At 37.7% G+C, this 16,887-nt stretch overlaps 1 protein-coding gene across 6 annotated transcripts in view; it reads left to right on the forward strand.

Annotated features, from left to right (window-relative positions):
• ZPLD1 (zona pellucida like domain containing 1) overlaps window positions 1-16,887 on the forward strand; it is a 79,839-nt gene that overhangs the window by 57,850 nt on the left and 5,102 nt on the right. For all 6 annotated transcript variants that reach the window (XM_026080559.1, XM_026080561.1, XM_026080558.1 and 3 more), the window contains 7 exons: window positions 4,703-4,923; window positions 8,163-8,344; window positions 8,929-9,001; window positions 11,603-11,700; window positions 12,361-12,441; window positions 13,283-13,454; window positions 14,838-14,946. In XM_026080559.1, the coding sequence (XP_025936344.1) occupies window positions 4,703-4,923; window positions 8,163-8,344; window positions 8,929-9,001; window positions 11,603-11,700; window positions 12,361-12,441; window positions 13,283-13,454; window positions 14,838-14,946 (936 nt within the window). The remainder of the gene's footprint in view (window positions 1-4,702; window positions 4,924-8,162; window positions 8,345-8,928; window positions 9,002-11,602; window positions 11,701-12,360; window positions 12,442-13,282; window positions 13,455-14,837; window positions 14,947-16,887) is intronic.

Below are 16,887 nucleotides of genomic sequence, written 5' to 3' on the forward strand. Positions count from 1 at the left end.
TCTGTGATAAAACAGGAGCTAAGTTGTTTGGGGGACATTAGATACCCAGAGCTGTTCATACAATGAGAATTGGAAATGAAATTTCAGTCTTAGCAATATGTATGTCAGAGTTGACTTGGCTAAAGGATGTTTTAGCCTCTGTTACATGGTTTATTCTTCTTCCTTCCTTTGTTTCTTGGACAGAATAATAATACTGTGAATACTGGCTGGTATTCATATGCTGTTTTTCTGAGGTAGCAGTTGAATGGAGTGATTTAGTGGTGACATTATTATGCTGTAATACCTTTCACTGTCGTTGTTTTTCTGAATAATAATAGCTTTGATTTTTCAGGCAGGATCAGTTCTTCTATTAAACCTAAGTCAGCAGAAAGCCTACAGCCTGTATTTACTGTTGCCTGTGTTACCACCACACTGCTAGGTGCTTTGTGGAAATAAAGACCAACGGTGGGTTTGATTATTCTTACATTTAGTTGGTGTGAGTATGAAGAGTAGAGAAATGCAAGACATGCAAAGAAGATCAAATAGGTTGTCTCTGTCCCTGACAAAAATCACTGTCTAAACTGATCTTTCACAAATGTGCCTATAAGTTTCCCTTCTTAGGCAAAGTTTTATGGACTTGCCTAGAAAAGCGTGAGTGAATTGTGCCCATCTGCATCAGATCCATATTTCATGGCTTTTCATGCAATTGTTTTCCTGTTTCAGGCTTCTTGTGAGGATTTCAACAGCTGGAGGGAAGTTCAGATTCCTCTTTGTGTTTTTGTTTTTTTTGTTTTGTTTTTTTTCATTTGCACTAATCATTTTTTGCAGTAGCTCTTTATCAAGGCTTTATATTTGCAATGTGATACCCATGAATTGCAAACAGCCATTATTGCGGGCAGTTAGGGGCTACTTGCAGTTCTTCTGCCTTTAAAAGAAAAAAAAAATCGGATTCCATGTTGGATCTTTCTCCCTTACCCTTTCCCATTCCTCCCCATAGGAGCTGAGAGTTGAGCCATGCTGTTTCCTGTTCGTGATTCTCAAGCAGTAAAGATTCAAAGGCTGGATTTTAGTTAACTGTCTTAGTGCTGATTTTGTGAGCTAGGAAAGAAGGGTAATTCTCCTTATGTTAGGCATGCAGTGTGAAGGCTTAAAAAAAAAAAAAAAAAAAAGGCAGTAAACTTTTGTCCTGAAATTTGACAGGTGGTGTTTTCAGTTTGCAGGAGGGATTGCTATGTATTACAGTGGGACTAGCAGAGCTTTGTGGGGTTGGTGGAGCTCTCTTTTATGGGTTCAAGATCCCCCCAGAAGATGGGTGAGAGAGCCTGTGCTGGTTGGGGGGGCTTTTTTTTCACTATACTTTCACTATACCCAGCACTCAGTTCAGACCTTGAACTCTGACTGCTTTCAGAGCTCAAAAATAAGCCGAGTGAGGAATGAGAGAACAAGAAGGAGAATGCTTCAGAAAAGATCCTTGAGACTGTGATAGTGCTCACAGAGCCTGGTTATGGATATGACTTTTTTTTTCCACATTCTTTATTTGTTCTGCATGAGAAATCTCTGTTGTTGTCCACATGAATTCCAAACATGGAGTGAGAGTGGGCTTTCTAACTGAGGCCTGTGGTGGTGATAGCAGAGATGCTGTTGCTTTTTAAAGTTGTTTTCCTTTTTTTTTTTTTCCTTTAAATTAATTTCATGAAGAACAGAAGTTTGGGAAGCTTGTTTAGAAATTCAGCCTTCTTAAAGGAACCTTGGAGAATGGACAAAGGCTTATCCATTTTTAATTTGATTGTGTTCTTATCATTTATTATTTGGGTGACACCTTGCACAGGGATGGTGCTGCATAAATAAGATGATTACTAATCAGGCAGGACTTTTGTTTCTGCTGTTTGCAGGTTTGTTTTAGAGTGTAGGTGTGAAATAGCTGGGCTGAAGAAAAAACATTGTTTGGTAGATAGAAAATTCTGTAACTTTTTGTACTAGAAGCTAGGCATTATAGAGAGTACGCAGTAAGGTCAAATCTTACCATCGTTTGGAGAGCTGTCTGGAGAAGAACACATTTGTTTCCTGACAGCATTTGACGATTTGTAATTTGGCTTTAGTTCTGCATTGCAGTAAAAACGTGACTATCAGAATGCTTTGGAAGAACGGAGCCACAGCAGCGTGACTGTCCTCAGATGGGGAACCCAGCGGTTTTATTCAGGGGGCTCTTGCTATAAGTGTTGCAGCTTTTTCACATACACCATGTTTTAATTTACTACTAAAGCAGTGGTTTGATCAAAGAGGAGGCTCACACAGAGCAGAAAGCTGGTTTTGAACTATAAATATCTTTGACCAAATGGTTTCACCAAAAGAGGTGCACGATGTTCTGGCCAGTTATTGTGCTTCCGTATGTTTTTCACTGTCTGTTCTGGAGCAATTCTTGGCAATGCGCAGAGGGGTACCAGAACAGAAGTGGGTGATGGACCTGTCTGCGTTTGGCTTATGTTGCCATGAGTCCCTCCTTGATTCATGATGGCCTCTGTTACCCCAGTACCTAGGTAGCTCATGAATTCTACTGTGTTTTGCATGCGACACCCCTGTGAGTGCTGTAGCTGGTGTGATTTGCATCAGAAAGAGGCCAAGTGCTTTGTCCTTACATAAACTCTGTGACAAAGAGACTGTTATATCTAAGGCCCTGTCAAGTCTCAGCTGGGTGACCTAACCTTCAAACCATCTCTCCTCTCTGTTACATAGAAAATAGAAGTGTTTACGGACAGAGTCCAAGCATTTTCATTTAAACTCATATAGGAGTAATTTTTAACAATTCTAGAGAAATGAACAAGACTTTTTTAATATCTGAAGTGACATTATATCTGTTTGCATCTGGTTTCAGACGCACTTTGGAACAAATGCTGTGTATTTTTGAGTTCCAGAATTGACAAATTCGACAACAGTACTCCCTTGTAAAGTAGTGGGGGAAAAGGTACAATCTGGTACAGTGGCTTATCCTCCTGTGTAGTGCAGAGATTGTTTTTATAGTGTGTGTGGTCTCATTCCTCTTAGAGTCAAAGAAGAATTTTGCAAGTGGTAATGGTGCCTTAACAGTAAAGTAATATCCTACTTTTTAAAGGGTTTGAAGCGAGTTATAAAATTAAGTGGGCTACTTTATATTACACTTGCTATTTGCAATTTGTTACTATCTGACTGTTTGTGCATTGGTCCAAATAAGTGTAAGGGCACGTTCCCTTTACCATACACTTTTTCTCTCTTCCACCTTAATATATCCATGAAGTTGTTATGACAGTCCCCGTATAGCGAGTACCAAGGCATGTGGTTTCTTGACCTTTGTACATTAGGTGAATGGCATTACATATATGTACAAACCAGGAGAATTTCATGCCGAATCACTTGAAGTCCTGCTTTGCCTCTAGTACCTTTCTGCCCAAATTTACCTCCAAAGAGTAATGTTTAAGACCACATTAGCTCAGGACAGAGTTTAGCCAGTTATTTCCTGCACTTGATTTGGCTTTAAAGTCACCATTAAAGCTGTCTAAATTCAACTGCTTGTGCTCCTCTATCATGGGGGGAAGAGCCAGTCCATTGTAATGGAGACTTCATTTCCTCTCTGTTGTGGCAATGCAGCAAAACAATTCATTTCAGCAGGCTTAATGGTACAGTATTGACTGAAGTTGTTCTGCCACTTTTAATAGCACTTCATCTTAAGCAGATGCAATAAATGAGTTGTTATATAAAGGAGTAATGCCTATGTTTAACCCGATGAAATATGTCACTAGAGCGCTAGGAAAAATGAAACTTAACAAAAACCAGCCTCATCATCTAAAGGCAAAAAAAGAGTTTGAAGTAAAGCTACTTTATCTTGTTCTATAGCTAAACAAACTATTTGTTCCTATATCCTAATATGATGCTTTCAGTTTTCCATTCAAGTACGTAACAGTCTTCAGAATTTTCAAATAAAAGGCCAACTTCTTCATCCAAGAAGTGTTTACTGTTGTTCAAAATTGACCAGTTGTAATAATTGCTATTTTTTTTAGGTCTTTTGTGCTGTCATAATGTACACTATGAAAGACTGCTAGGCACTTTGTAGTATTGATCATTGTCTTTCAAAAGCCAACTGATTTTTCATTGAAGCTAAAGCTGATGGTTCTTAAAAAGAAAAAAAACCTTTGAAGATACCACAGTAAATTGCTCTGATATGCTGTTGATTGTACTTCAAAGTCTGTATAGCCTGAGACTGTAGTGGACTCTAGACAACCTCAGACAAGCGCACACAGCTTCAATGCCAGGTGTTGGCAGGGGTATGCTGGAAGGCAGAGCTCAGCCTCCTGAGTTTCTCCAAGTCCCTGGGAATTACTGTTTCAGAAGGGGGCTGTTTAGTCAGGCTCCAAATACTTAACCCCTTGCTGTTTTCCACTCTGTTGCATTGCTTCAGTTTATGAGTGTGTACTATTGAACGAGCTGGTGGGGAATTTCGGAGAAATAGTTTTGTTGCATGGTAGACTACGTTACTATATTTTAGTTCTGTTTTTTCTTTAGTGAAGTTGTACAGTCAAGTAAATCTGCTTTTCAGAATAATGCAGTTTTGACCTTTATGTTCTGATATTGCTGTCACTGGGGTCTAAAAATTGATTCGAACACCGGTTACAAAAGCACTGCTACAATAATTCTGTGGTAATTAGCTGAAATACATCTTCTTACAATGTGTTTTCCTGTATTTTTCTTGCAGCTGAACGAGATATCAATGTTTTCTGTGGAGTACAGACAATTACTATGAAGATAAATTTTTGCACAGTTCTTTTTTCTGGTTATGCTGAAACAGATTTGGCACTGAATGGAAAACATGGGGATGCTCACTGCAGGGGATTCATCAATAACAACACCTTTCCAGCAGTGGTCATTTTCATCATCAATCTGAGTACTTTGGAATCCTGCGGAAACACTTTAGTGGTAAGATGAGATCCAAGTGAAATTGTAGCATTGCTATTAATGCACAGGGTTGAGTGTATGCCCTGACAGCATTATATCTTTTACAGGTAGATAATGTTTACATGGTCTTGTTCAGTTAGCAGTATATTGCATATATCAAAGAAAAACAGAAAAAGTTGTTAATGTATAATCTTGGTTACTAATTAGAAGGTATGGTAGGAGACAATTTTGCCCTCTGATTAGAAAGTACGTTTTTCCTTGTAATAAATTTTTAGTAGAAAATGAAATTTTTCCAAAAAAATCCAAACTTTTGCTAAGCATGTTTTAAATGTTGCCAGAATTTTTCAAATAACTATTTAGCAAATGAAAAGAATATTTTTTAAGAGTGGGTTAGTTTAATCGGGTCGGAATAATGGTCTGGGTACCTACTTTCATGCCCTATGAGAGGGCCTTGCTGACAGATCTACATTCTGTGGTAAGGCATTGATTTCAGGGTGAGTGTCACAAGGGACATATTCTGGCCAGATACCCAACCCGACGAGGGAGAAGGCTAACAGTAGGCATCTCTGCTAGTAGTCCTATGAAGTCATGCACCTCCACGGAAGATCTCAGCTCAGTATGGAATTGCAAGGCAAAAAAAATGAAATTTTGAATCAAATCTTGAATATTGTTTGGCAAAAACATTAAATGTGATCTAACCTTTGCACTTGGTTCATGACAAAAACACCAAGATGCAGAGCTGAAGTTCAGATTTGTATGTTCAGCTCTGATCCTTTATTCAGTGCACTGCCACCATCTGTGCTGCGGTCTTTTGCCTGGTGGTGTGACTTCAGTGTCTGCATTTATATTGCTGCTTAGTGTGTTGATACCCAACGTCTTCATACTGCTAATGACCAAATCTGATCTTTAGCTGTAGATGAGTTTTTTAGAACCAGAATCTGATCCAGGAGCTGACTTTTGATGTCCGTTTCATACCATATAATTCCATTTCCTTCAGTGAACTTGTATCACCGTGAATGACAAATGTGAGGTCTCAACCATTCTAAACCAAGGGAGGAAGTGGATTGTACAGTTTGTGCGTACATCACACTGTACAAAGAGTGGTGACTTGTATCAAAGTATCTATGAATAACTTACAAAAACAAGTATAAAAATGTATTATTTTTAAGGCTTATTCTAGCTGGAGTTTGTAGTGACGCTTAAAGATACCTGCCACTTTTCATAAAAAAAACACCTGCTTTAAGGTTCCTAAAACTTTGTCAAACTGGGCTGAAATGTTGCATATTACTCTATGACATATTTGTCTCAGACTGAGTTTTCTTTTAAAATTTCAACAAATAGTTGAAATAGTTCAGGTAATTCAAAATTCTTTTTTCCCAGTTTTCTCTGAAAAGCTGTAGAGCCTCCATGACTTGGAGTAGAAAATTCTGACAAGTAGGAACCTTTTGCTGTCTCTTTGGAGTTGGCCACACTGTAAACCCCTGGAATTTTCTATTTGATTATAATCATAAGAGATTGCTGTTTAAAAAAATAAAAAATAAATAAAAATCTCTGATCAGTCCAAGCAATTGGAGCTCCCCATGAGGCCCCCACAAGACTCCACAGCATACAAGGCAATGTAGCAGCTGCTAAAAATACAACCCCAGATTTCCCTCCTCTTCTCCCTCAGTTTATGCATGCTGTGCCACAAACAGAGAGGATAAAGGATCAGGAAGCCTTTCTCTTCAGTTTGCCCTGACTGGAGTAGTACAAACCCATGCATTTTTGGCTGTGTTTCTCAGCAGAGACCTTTTACCTTTCCTTTACTTTTATTGAAAGAGAGTTAGCATTTCAGACAGAATTGAGGATAAAACCTAGGTCTGTAACATGGCAGACGCAACTTCTTATTTTTTGTGGGGGTGGGGGAAAGCTAAGTAGAGCTGTAGAGCTGTATATTTTACTATATGCTCTAGACTGTGTTCCTTAAGCAAGGAACAGATTCTAGGAATTCTGTTTTTCAGCCTTTTCCTGCCATTTAGCCAATGGTTAAGTATAATTTTGGGAAAGTGCATAAACATATCAGTCTTCTACCAGGTTTTCCTGTAGCCAGAGAAATCCAAATACCTGTCGTGTATCCCCTGCTGCTCAATTCCAAATGTTATGACTYGTGCACACCTCAGAATGATTCTTCCATAAGAGAGTATCTTTCCAAAGTTTAAGAAACCGTATTTGAATTAAAAATGCCAGTTCTGCTTATACAGTTATACAAAAGAAATGCTACAGCTGAAGTTCTGTGCCATCCCAGTTTGGCCCTGTTGCATATGCACCTAATGAAAGTAATTTGTGACATGTTTATCTGCTGATTTCGCACGCCACCACCATGCTGTTTTCAGAGCAGTAGCTGCAGATGAAGTGGGGCTGGCTGCTAGCTGGAGGAAAGGGTGTTCTTCAGTTTTCTGGAAGCACCAGAGACTCTGGTGAGCTGTGTCCTGTTACTGAGTGACATAGAATAGCACAGGTATCCTGAGGTATACTGAATTTGAGTATACTACTGAAACGAGTATACTACTGCTGAATTGAGCACAGGTGTCCTGAGGTATACTGAATACAGGTAACTGAATTAAGGTTTTGCTGGTAACTTCAAATAAGGCATTATCTGACTATATATTAAATACTTGACTTTCAACTCTTGAATTTCTGACAGCAATTCGTTCCAAGTTATTAGACATGTATAAAATAGACACAAACACAGACCTGAAGTTCAACTGTTTGCCTTGTATCTGCTTATAAAATATGGTGGTTTTGATGTGTCAAAAACAAAAATATCAAGATTGATCAAGTATTGTTTCTGTGAATAAAATTGTTAGTGCAACAACAAAGTTGCATATGGAAGCCTGTTTTAAGCTATTATCTTTTAACCATAATAGAAGTATTCATTAAGCTTTTTCTAGTAGGTCTTGGGAATTGGTTGGGAATGCTCAGAAAAAAGGTGCCTACCAAAAAAAAAAAATGGTTCCAGGGTTTATCACAGCTCTTTTCAAATGGTTCTCATGTCTTTGTGTTTAAGAACAGCAGTATCAACTGTGCACTGTGTACTTCTGACCCTGGGGAGGTGAGAAATAGAACACAAGGAATTGGATGTTAACAGATCAAATTAATTTCTGAAGGATTTCCTGAACTTATCTCTGGGTGAATTATGAATTAAAGCATCAGTGTTCTTAGGTAGCTCTTATTCCATGCTTAAACTTCTGGTAATATTTATTTTCTCTCTCCCTCGATAGGTATCCTCAGCTCGAGGTGTCAATGCCTATGGGAATACCTCAGTGGTACAGATAGGTAATGTTTCAGGCTATATAGATACGCCAGACCCACCAACGATTATCAGCTATTTACCTGGCCTTCTGTACAAATTTAGCTGTAGCTATCCACTGGAGTACTTGGTTAACAATACCCAGCTTGCTTCGTAAGTGTGCTTTTCATTCCCATGTGTTTCATTCCCTTATGAACGTAAGCCCATATACGCCTAAATATATGCATGCCATAGCAGTATTATCAACATACTGATATTTAGCCTTGTAACAGTGAGAGGGGGGGAAAGCACTGAAAGAATCTGTTGCCTAAGTTAATGTAAAACTTGCCTTAAAATTCTGGTGTTCTGATGACAGAATGGTAGCAGCAAACAGATGGAAATTCTTCATGAAATAGTTCGTAAACATATGAATATGGAGTGCAAAAGAGAATATTCTTCATGAGTAGTCGCTGTATGTCATGGAAAATGGGTTCCTTTTTGTCACTTTGCCTCTCTGCTAATTATTTTCCTGATTCATGTTTTCAGCAGTATACGTTACTTCCCCCATATTTAAGGTTCTGTCAGCGTTTCCACTATAAATTTCTATTTCTGTGTTTTATAACCCAAACGTACAAATTAACTCTTTGTGATGTGGCTTGTGGAATTTTTAACAATAAAACCTACTGAAGTTTTGTAAACACAAACATAAAATATATTTTTTAATCTTTACAGTAGCTTGTTTTCTAATTCTGTTGTAGGTCATCAGCAGCTATTTCCGTGAGAGAGAACAATGGTACATTTATCAGCACTTTGAATTTGTTGCTTTACAATGTGAGTATAAAACACAGTAATATGGAAATTGGATTAGCAAAACAGAATTTAGACTCTTCATTATGTGCTATCCCCCTCCCACTCCTCCCATGAAGAACCAGGCCTTTCATCTAGGTATCTCTCATTTCTGAGTTCTGTTGTCCTTTTTGCTTGCATGTGCCTGTTGTCTTGTATTCTTATGGCTGGCCTTTGAGGGCACATGCACTGACTTTTTGTTCTGAATTTATACAGTTCCTCAGTTTAAAGCTCTGGCTTTTCATGTTCCAGTGCCATGTAAATAATCAGTTGTAATAATAATATTCATGCTTCAGAGTTCATATTTGTGTTTACATTTATTATATATATATGTGAGTGTGCCTGTGTTCATATTTATGTATGTATGTATAGGTACACTGTACTAATCTAGAGACTACTCTCTGTAGAATTCTGTAAAAATTTTATAGACCTATTCCCTTAGCAATAAACTGTAGCACTTTTGCTGGAGTATTTTTATGCTCAAGCTTCCTGAGAGTGTTTTGATCATCTGTAATTGTAGTGAGGGTATGTGGGATTCATTCCAAATCTATAGCACACTGTACATGCTACCTCATTGCATGATTTTTCACGGTTTTAAGGGTCAAAAATTTTAATAACAGCTTTCAGACGACACTTCTTTCTTACCTTTTTAGATAATTTGAGTATGCATTATTGTATAAACTTTTATTATATGAATATGGATGGTGACAGTAAAACATGAAAGATGCACGGACCTCTACTTAACAGCAACATTAATCCCCGAAATGATATTTTGGTGTTGATTAAAATTTTTATTCATACATTTTAAAAACCTGATTTAAATATCAATTTTTCAATGTCAAGTGACATTTTTGTAAATTATGAATCTGATTTTTTGCATTATTATTCAAGCCGTCATGATGTTGAGTTATAATTCATGCAACTGATTTAAAAGTCAATGCTTTATACTTTGAATATAATAAGCTATAAATATTGTAACAGGACATTTTCCAAAGGCATGTTTTAAAAAAAAAATGTTTGTTCGACAGAGCTGAGCTCTGAATAACAACCTATAATATGTTAAAATGAAGATTATATTTCTCTCATTCTTGAATAAACTTGTAAGCAAAAAGATGGGGGGGGAGGGCTGCCAAACTTCTCTGCAAGTGTGAGAATTGACCACTACTTATTTGTTGGTGCCCTTCAGGACCTAATTCTGCAAACACTGGGTTAAAAATGATGTTAATATTTGTACTGAAAAAGTGCATTTGTTTCTCACATACCAGCTGAAAAGATAAGTTTTCACTCTATCCCAATGAATTTACAAGTTGACCATGAATAATGGTGTTTTATTCTTCTGATTTCAGTCATATTATCTACTCAAGTAGTAAGTACTTTCCTAGTATGAATAATATTGCCAAGGCTGGCAGATTCAAGTGGAGGATGTGCTCTTTTGAAGAGATGACCTGCTCTGATGTGTCACAGAGTTGGTCTGTGTGCAAACATGGCTCCCCAGGCCTCCAGTACTGAGGAGGCTGAATATGGGGCTAGCTGTAAATTTTGGCTTGGTTCCCTTTGAAAAATCACATCTTCTACGTACTTATTCTTTCTTTGTGCTCTCTGCTGCTGCTCTTGGTTTTGCCTGCCACACTGAACCTGGTTTTATTGTGGCACTTTCAAAATCCTGCTCTGCAAATTTTTATTATGTCTTGAGTGCTTTGACCTCTTACAGGAGGCCTTTTTCAACATGCTGATTCCCTATACTTTCTGGAATAGCAACCTATTTAAGTGACATTGCCTCTAAGTGAATTTTGATATGCTGAATTATGTCTGTCGCTCCAGATTTGTTTCATGGCATCTGTAGGTCATTGCTAGGAGTGACATTAGTGATTCAGCCTGTGACCACAAAACTGGCATTCTGTGACAGAGCATAATAAAACAGCAGTATGTATTTGTGTGGGGGAAATCCCCAACTTCTTTTTTTGTTGTGTGTAGTTTTCTTGGAACAGAATTTTTGAAATGTTAAAATATAAATGAAAATGTTTTGTTACTTAAAACCTTCAACAAGCCAACTTCCATGAAAGCTACATTTCAGCTCTCAGAATATGTCTGTTCTCCTGCAGCTTCAGATATATGAAACTCCAAGGGCCTTACAGTCATCAGTAAACCAAAGGACCATAACAGTCTTTCCTGGCAAAGGGCTCAGTGTGTCAGCCCAGTCAAGCTACTCCTTTAGAAAATGTGTCAGCTGCTGTGTTAGGCAATGGGGGATGTACTGAGATGCTACCTTGTGGTGACCTCTACGTGAAGCATACTTTTTCTTAATCAGTGATTAAAAACACTTCATGAAATCATAAATAGACAGATTCTCCAAAATAATTGTGTAGGATAAGGCCAGGCAGGTGATAATGATCTTTACAGACAAACTTGCAGGGAAGTGCTCTCGCACTGTTCTTTGCTTCTTCCCATAAGGAGGACAAAGTAAATGACAGTCCTATAAAGAAAAGTCAAAAAAATCAGATGGGAGTTCAGTTTATAAATAAGGACAGGTACCCTCAGTTGTCACAGTGGGATTTCTGGTACACTGAGGCAATGTTTGTTTTTCAGGATTCAACCTACGGCCAGCAGCTCCTTATCCCAAGTACGGGTTTACCTTTGAAAACCAAAATATATGCAGCTGTGAGAGCAACCAACCTTGATGGCAGGTACCATAAAGGATGTTATTTCTTGCCTTGCCAGTTTTTCAGCTCTTGCGATTGTAAATTTATTCTCTGACTTATAAGCAACTGTCTTTCCTCATAGCTTTTTGTAGGTTAAAAGGGTGGTTTGTGTTTGATAATTGTTCCCCGTGGCTGAAAGAAATCTTGTACTTCAAGCTGAATGCATGTCTTGCTGCTGTCCTCTTTATGAACGTTTTCCTGAATTTTGCTTTAAACCTCATATTCCTGTTCTTTAAGAGAGATTCTCCATGAGATCAAATAAGAAACTCATGAGCTTTTAAAAGCAGGAGGGTTTTGATTTCTGGTCCTACGTGGTCATGACTTCTGTAAGGAGGTGGATAACAAATAAACTGGTAGGAAGTACTGTATGGTGTTTGGCTTGCATGAAACCAGATTATTTGATTTATATCATTCTGCTGCTGTGGTGTACGCTGCTTAGTTTTGTAAGTCAGGGATAAAAACAGATGATGTAGTGGGAATGCAGGATGACTTATTAAATATAATAACTTGGCTTCAGTGTACCAGACTGCATTATCAGTTTGTATACCTGTCTCTACTGTGTTTTAATCTTTTCTCCCTGACTCTCCACCCCTACTCTTACCATTATCTGTTCCCTGATCATTTATCACTTTGCTTCTTGTGCAGGTGGAATGTTTTGATGGACTACTGTTACACCACACCATCTGGTAATCCTAGTGATGATCTTCGATATGATCTTTTTTTCAGGTAGGTCTTGTGCAAACACGCTTTAAAATCATAGTTACAAATCTCTTTGGTGCTCTTCTAAACTATTTGGAAGTCTGAGCAATATTAACTGAGAGGCCCAAAGACTGTGCTTACAGATAACATATCAGAACGTACCCTGTTTGTGAACGTACACATCAGAAACAAGTGCACAGTCATGAAAATTATGAAAATGCTGAAGCATACCTCTAAAATGGATCTAGCAGAGGTCCTAGGAACCTCCCAACTAAATGGCTAAATTAACCTGTATTTTGCTAAAGGCAGGTAGGTAGGTACCCTTGCAGTGAATGACAATGATGTAAAACATCATAGACCCCAGTTCAGGAAAGCATGTAAGCCAGTGATTAAAGATAAATATATGCTCCTGCTGCTACTTTCAGTAATAATATATTTCCTTGAATTGGAATTTTGAAAAACGTAAATAGCATCTTGACAGTATCTCAGTTTAAAGCTCATCAGTGGCGGTTGCTGGAGATACCACTTCATTTGGGGTTGCCTGTCTATACCAGTTAGCATATCTGATTACTTTTTGCTTCAGGTCTCAAATTTCTTTGGGCACTGGAATTAAATGGTTCCTTGGTTATAGCTGTGAATGTTGCAAAGCAAAAACGGACTGTTTTGTAGCAATTCATTTCAGCAAGCATTGTACAGCCTAAACCAAGCGATTTTGGCTGCCCATATAGGGTGTTATGGCTCTGTGTCCTTTTGTGTGGAGCTAAAGCACTGAGTTTGCTATGTAAGTTACCGTACCGTCAGCTACTGACTTCAAAAAGCAGCGATACAAGTGCTCATCCTAGTTCTAATCTTCTCTATAAAAATTTAGCTGTGACAAGGACCCACAGACAACTATAATTGAAAATGGCAAGAGCCAAATGGGACGGTTTTCCTTTGAGGTGTTCCGCTTTGTGAAGCACAAGAACCAGAAGATGTCTACAGTCTTCCTTCACTGTGTGACAAAGCTGTGCAGAGCAGATGACTGTCCCTTTCTTGTGCCAGTAAGTTGGGTGGATGGAAGTTGCTGTGAATTATCTGGATATGAAATAGACACGCTTTGGAATTATTCTTCATCCAAATGCGAAGGCTGCTTGCATGGCACAAAAGGAAGATGACTTTCAGAGTCTGAAGTAGGGATGTCTGTCTTGTGTCTGAAGGAATGTTAAACAACCGATGAAGAACAGGGCAGTGCATATTATCATCCACAGGTAGAATAATATTGGACCTGTAAAGCACAGGTCGTTGAGCATGGGAGAAAAGATTTTTTCACATTTTGGTCCTTAATTTGTTATTAAAAGTAATCACTCTGAGATAGCTTAAGAGCTGATATTCTTAGCATAGCATCTGAAAAACAAGGTATCCACAGTCACAGCAGTTGAATATAAATATCTTAGAATAATGGAAATTACTAATTATGGAAAAATTAAAGGTGTACTAAGTGTTGTGATCCTGACAAGGAAAATTTGAAAGTATTTCTGATGGTGAATAAAATTCTTCACCACCTTCCCTATATTTCGTTGCAACCTTCCTTATAGTTTAGAAATTATTCTTTTGTTGAACTTTAAAGTTCACGAGGATGTGTCAATTCAAAGATTGCTTCATTTTAGGAACATTGGGATCAAAAAATATATTTGGGAAATCAAAACATTTGAATAAACATGGAATATTCAGTGCTGATGTCTTCAGAATGTGGTATCATTTCCTACAGAATGACTTTCCATTTAGAATTTTAAGATGTTACCACTTTGTTATGCTTTTGACATTTTGTACATTATTTTATATTTTTATGTTTAAATAATGTGTTGTTTCTATTGAACCTATGTTCTGAAGGTTTTGAAATTAGATAAGTGCTCTTATTTCAGTGCCCAAGATTAAGATAGATGAAAAAGAAATGTTAATTAAAGATGGGTTCCAGATGATACAGTGCTGGGGATCATTTTAATATGGGTCATTACTTTGTTGCTGTTTAGAACTTCCTGGAAAATGTGTGAACTTTAAATTGAGAAGTTTGTTAGAATAGGGATTATAGCATCTTTTATATCCCTAGTCAAGCAAAAAACATTTACTGGGAAAACTGGCTGTAAACAAAGCTTTGGGAAATTAACTGCTGAAAATTTAATATACTATAAGATGGCTCTTGTACATGACAGCAGTGCAGTTCTGTAAATGAAATGAGGCAAAATACAACTGGAAACCAGACATTTACAAGATGCACTTCTAGGGAATGTTGCAGCTGTTTTTATTGCAAAGTAATTTAATGCATACTAAGAAATAAAATCAAAGTTGTAGTATTGCTTGTAAAAGAGCTTACATTAAAACTGGAAGCACAGAAGGGCAATAATTCCATTCTACTCTGAAACTGACTGTTTTGATTAACTGCTCAGATTTGCAGTAACAGAAGAAGAAGAGATGCTGGCAGGAGAACGACTGGGAGCCCTCAGAACACCTCTGGCAATGCTGTAATCTCTGTTGGCCCCATCATTACAAGGAGCGGTAGGAATGAGCAATTTTTTTCTATATATTGCAGGAATTTCAAAAACCTGGGAAAATGCATGGCAGTTTAATGAGAACTTTCAGTGACTCAGAGGCTGGATTCTCCATGAGTTTGCTGGGTATTTTGCAGGGGAGGGGAGACTTTTTTTTTTTTTTTTTGAAGGGGGGGGTGGGGGCAGGCCTCGGTATTTTTTTTTTTTTTACTACTATCGGAGCCTTTGGTAGAACTTCTGAGCTAATATTTATGTTCAGCTCTCACATTCCTCCCTACTCTCAGTAGAATCACTGTGGGATACAGTTAGGCATATTAGGCCATTATAAAAGTCCGAACTTGGTGAGTTGACTTCCTTTTTGTCAGATTTCACTGAAGATTATGGAATTTAAGGTACCATGTACAGCATCTCAGTTTAAATTCTGAGATCAGATTGGAGATATGGAAAAATAAATGATTTGGCAGGTAAAGAATATTCACTGTCACTTTCTGTTCACCATCTCTTCCAGCCTCATCTTCGGGTTTTTATCAGTGCTGCATAAAACTAATACATGCCATGCTAAGGCTTCAGCTATAGAGAAAGAAACAGGACAAACACATTGTATTTCTAAACAGAGCAGGCCAAAATATAATTTCTTTTAGATTTAGGGTGAAACTTCATGGATTTACATTTTTATTCCCAGAGATTTAAGAAAAGAAACTCTAAATATAGCCTGCAGTCTCTGAAAAATATTTGTGACCACTGTTGACAACATAATGAAGATAAAATATTAAAAGTTTTTTTTTAAAATTCTACTTACAGATATTCATAGTAGTTGCCGTTAAGCAACTGCATTCAGCAGTTTCAGACTGAGAGAGACTAGGACTGAATCCCATGTAGGAAAAATAACTGAAACACCCTGAGAATAAACTCCTTCCTCTTTTACATGCAATGTGGTTGCCCCCACATATACAAAGACAAAGCTGACCTGTCAGAGTAAGGAACCATCTAGTTAGAGACCATTTTTAAAAGCAGAATATGTTGAATAGTAATCAGCATTTCTGCAATTGAAACTAATATTTTTTCCTGCATTATACATGGCCCCAATTGAGTGCCCTTGCTGTTGTCATCTGATTAGTCAACAAAAAAGTAAAAAGAACTTCAAAGTTGCATGTGTGAGTACTTATGGGAAATGAATGACAGATTTGCCCAGGCAAACACTTACGTTAGAGAAATGCTACCTTAGTCAGGGAATAGAAACTAGATAAAGCTTGTTATCTAAGCAATGCCTATTAAGTAATACAACTTATGGTTCAAATGCTGTGAGTTCTTTTTTTACAAATTAAAAAAAAAAAGTCAAAAACCTTTTAATACTGCATAATTTCAAGCAAACCAAGATCTGTCCAGGAATGTGTATTGATCCCAAAGTAAGAGTAGACTATTTTATACATAATTTTTTTGACAACTGTTGTGTGATTTCTAGTGAAAACATGAATAGGGCTGAAAAGGGAAAGTAATCATTTTTGAAGTGTCTCTTAGTTGAGATATGTAGCTAATGGTTTTTGTAGACTAGACAGACTTCTGAATCTCTATAGGATGTTTTTGGAGCATCTCACTCCTGCTGATAGAAGCGTGGCTTGACAGGCAAGGCTTCAAAAAGCTGAGAATCAATTCTGAACTCTGCTGCAAATTTCCTGAGTGGTATTGGGCAAGTCACTTAATTTGACTTGTACTTCACTTTTCCTTCTGAAGCAAAAAGAGGGAATTAGTATTTCCTCCCACTGCCCCTTCACATTGTGAAAATAAGTTTATTAATAGTGTGAGATTCATGTATACTATAGTCGAGCATAGAAAAGGGCGAAGGTTATGAGAACTTCAAGTTGATTGGAGCTAACTGGTTTGTGGATGACGTATGCCATGGGTGCAGTGCTGGCTCACTTTGGGAGGACTCGCCATCTCTGGGCAGTGC

Source organism: Apteryx rowi, unplaced genomic scaffold (genome assembly GCF_003343035.1).
Source record: "Apteryx rowi isolate R43461 unplaced genomic scaffold, aptRow1 scaffold_524, whole genome shotgun sequence".
Classification (NCBI taxonomy): Eukaryota; Metazoa; Chordata; class Aves; order Apterygiformes; family Apterygidae; genus Apteryx; species Apteryx rowi.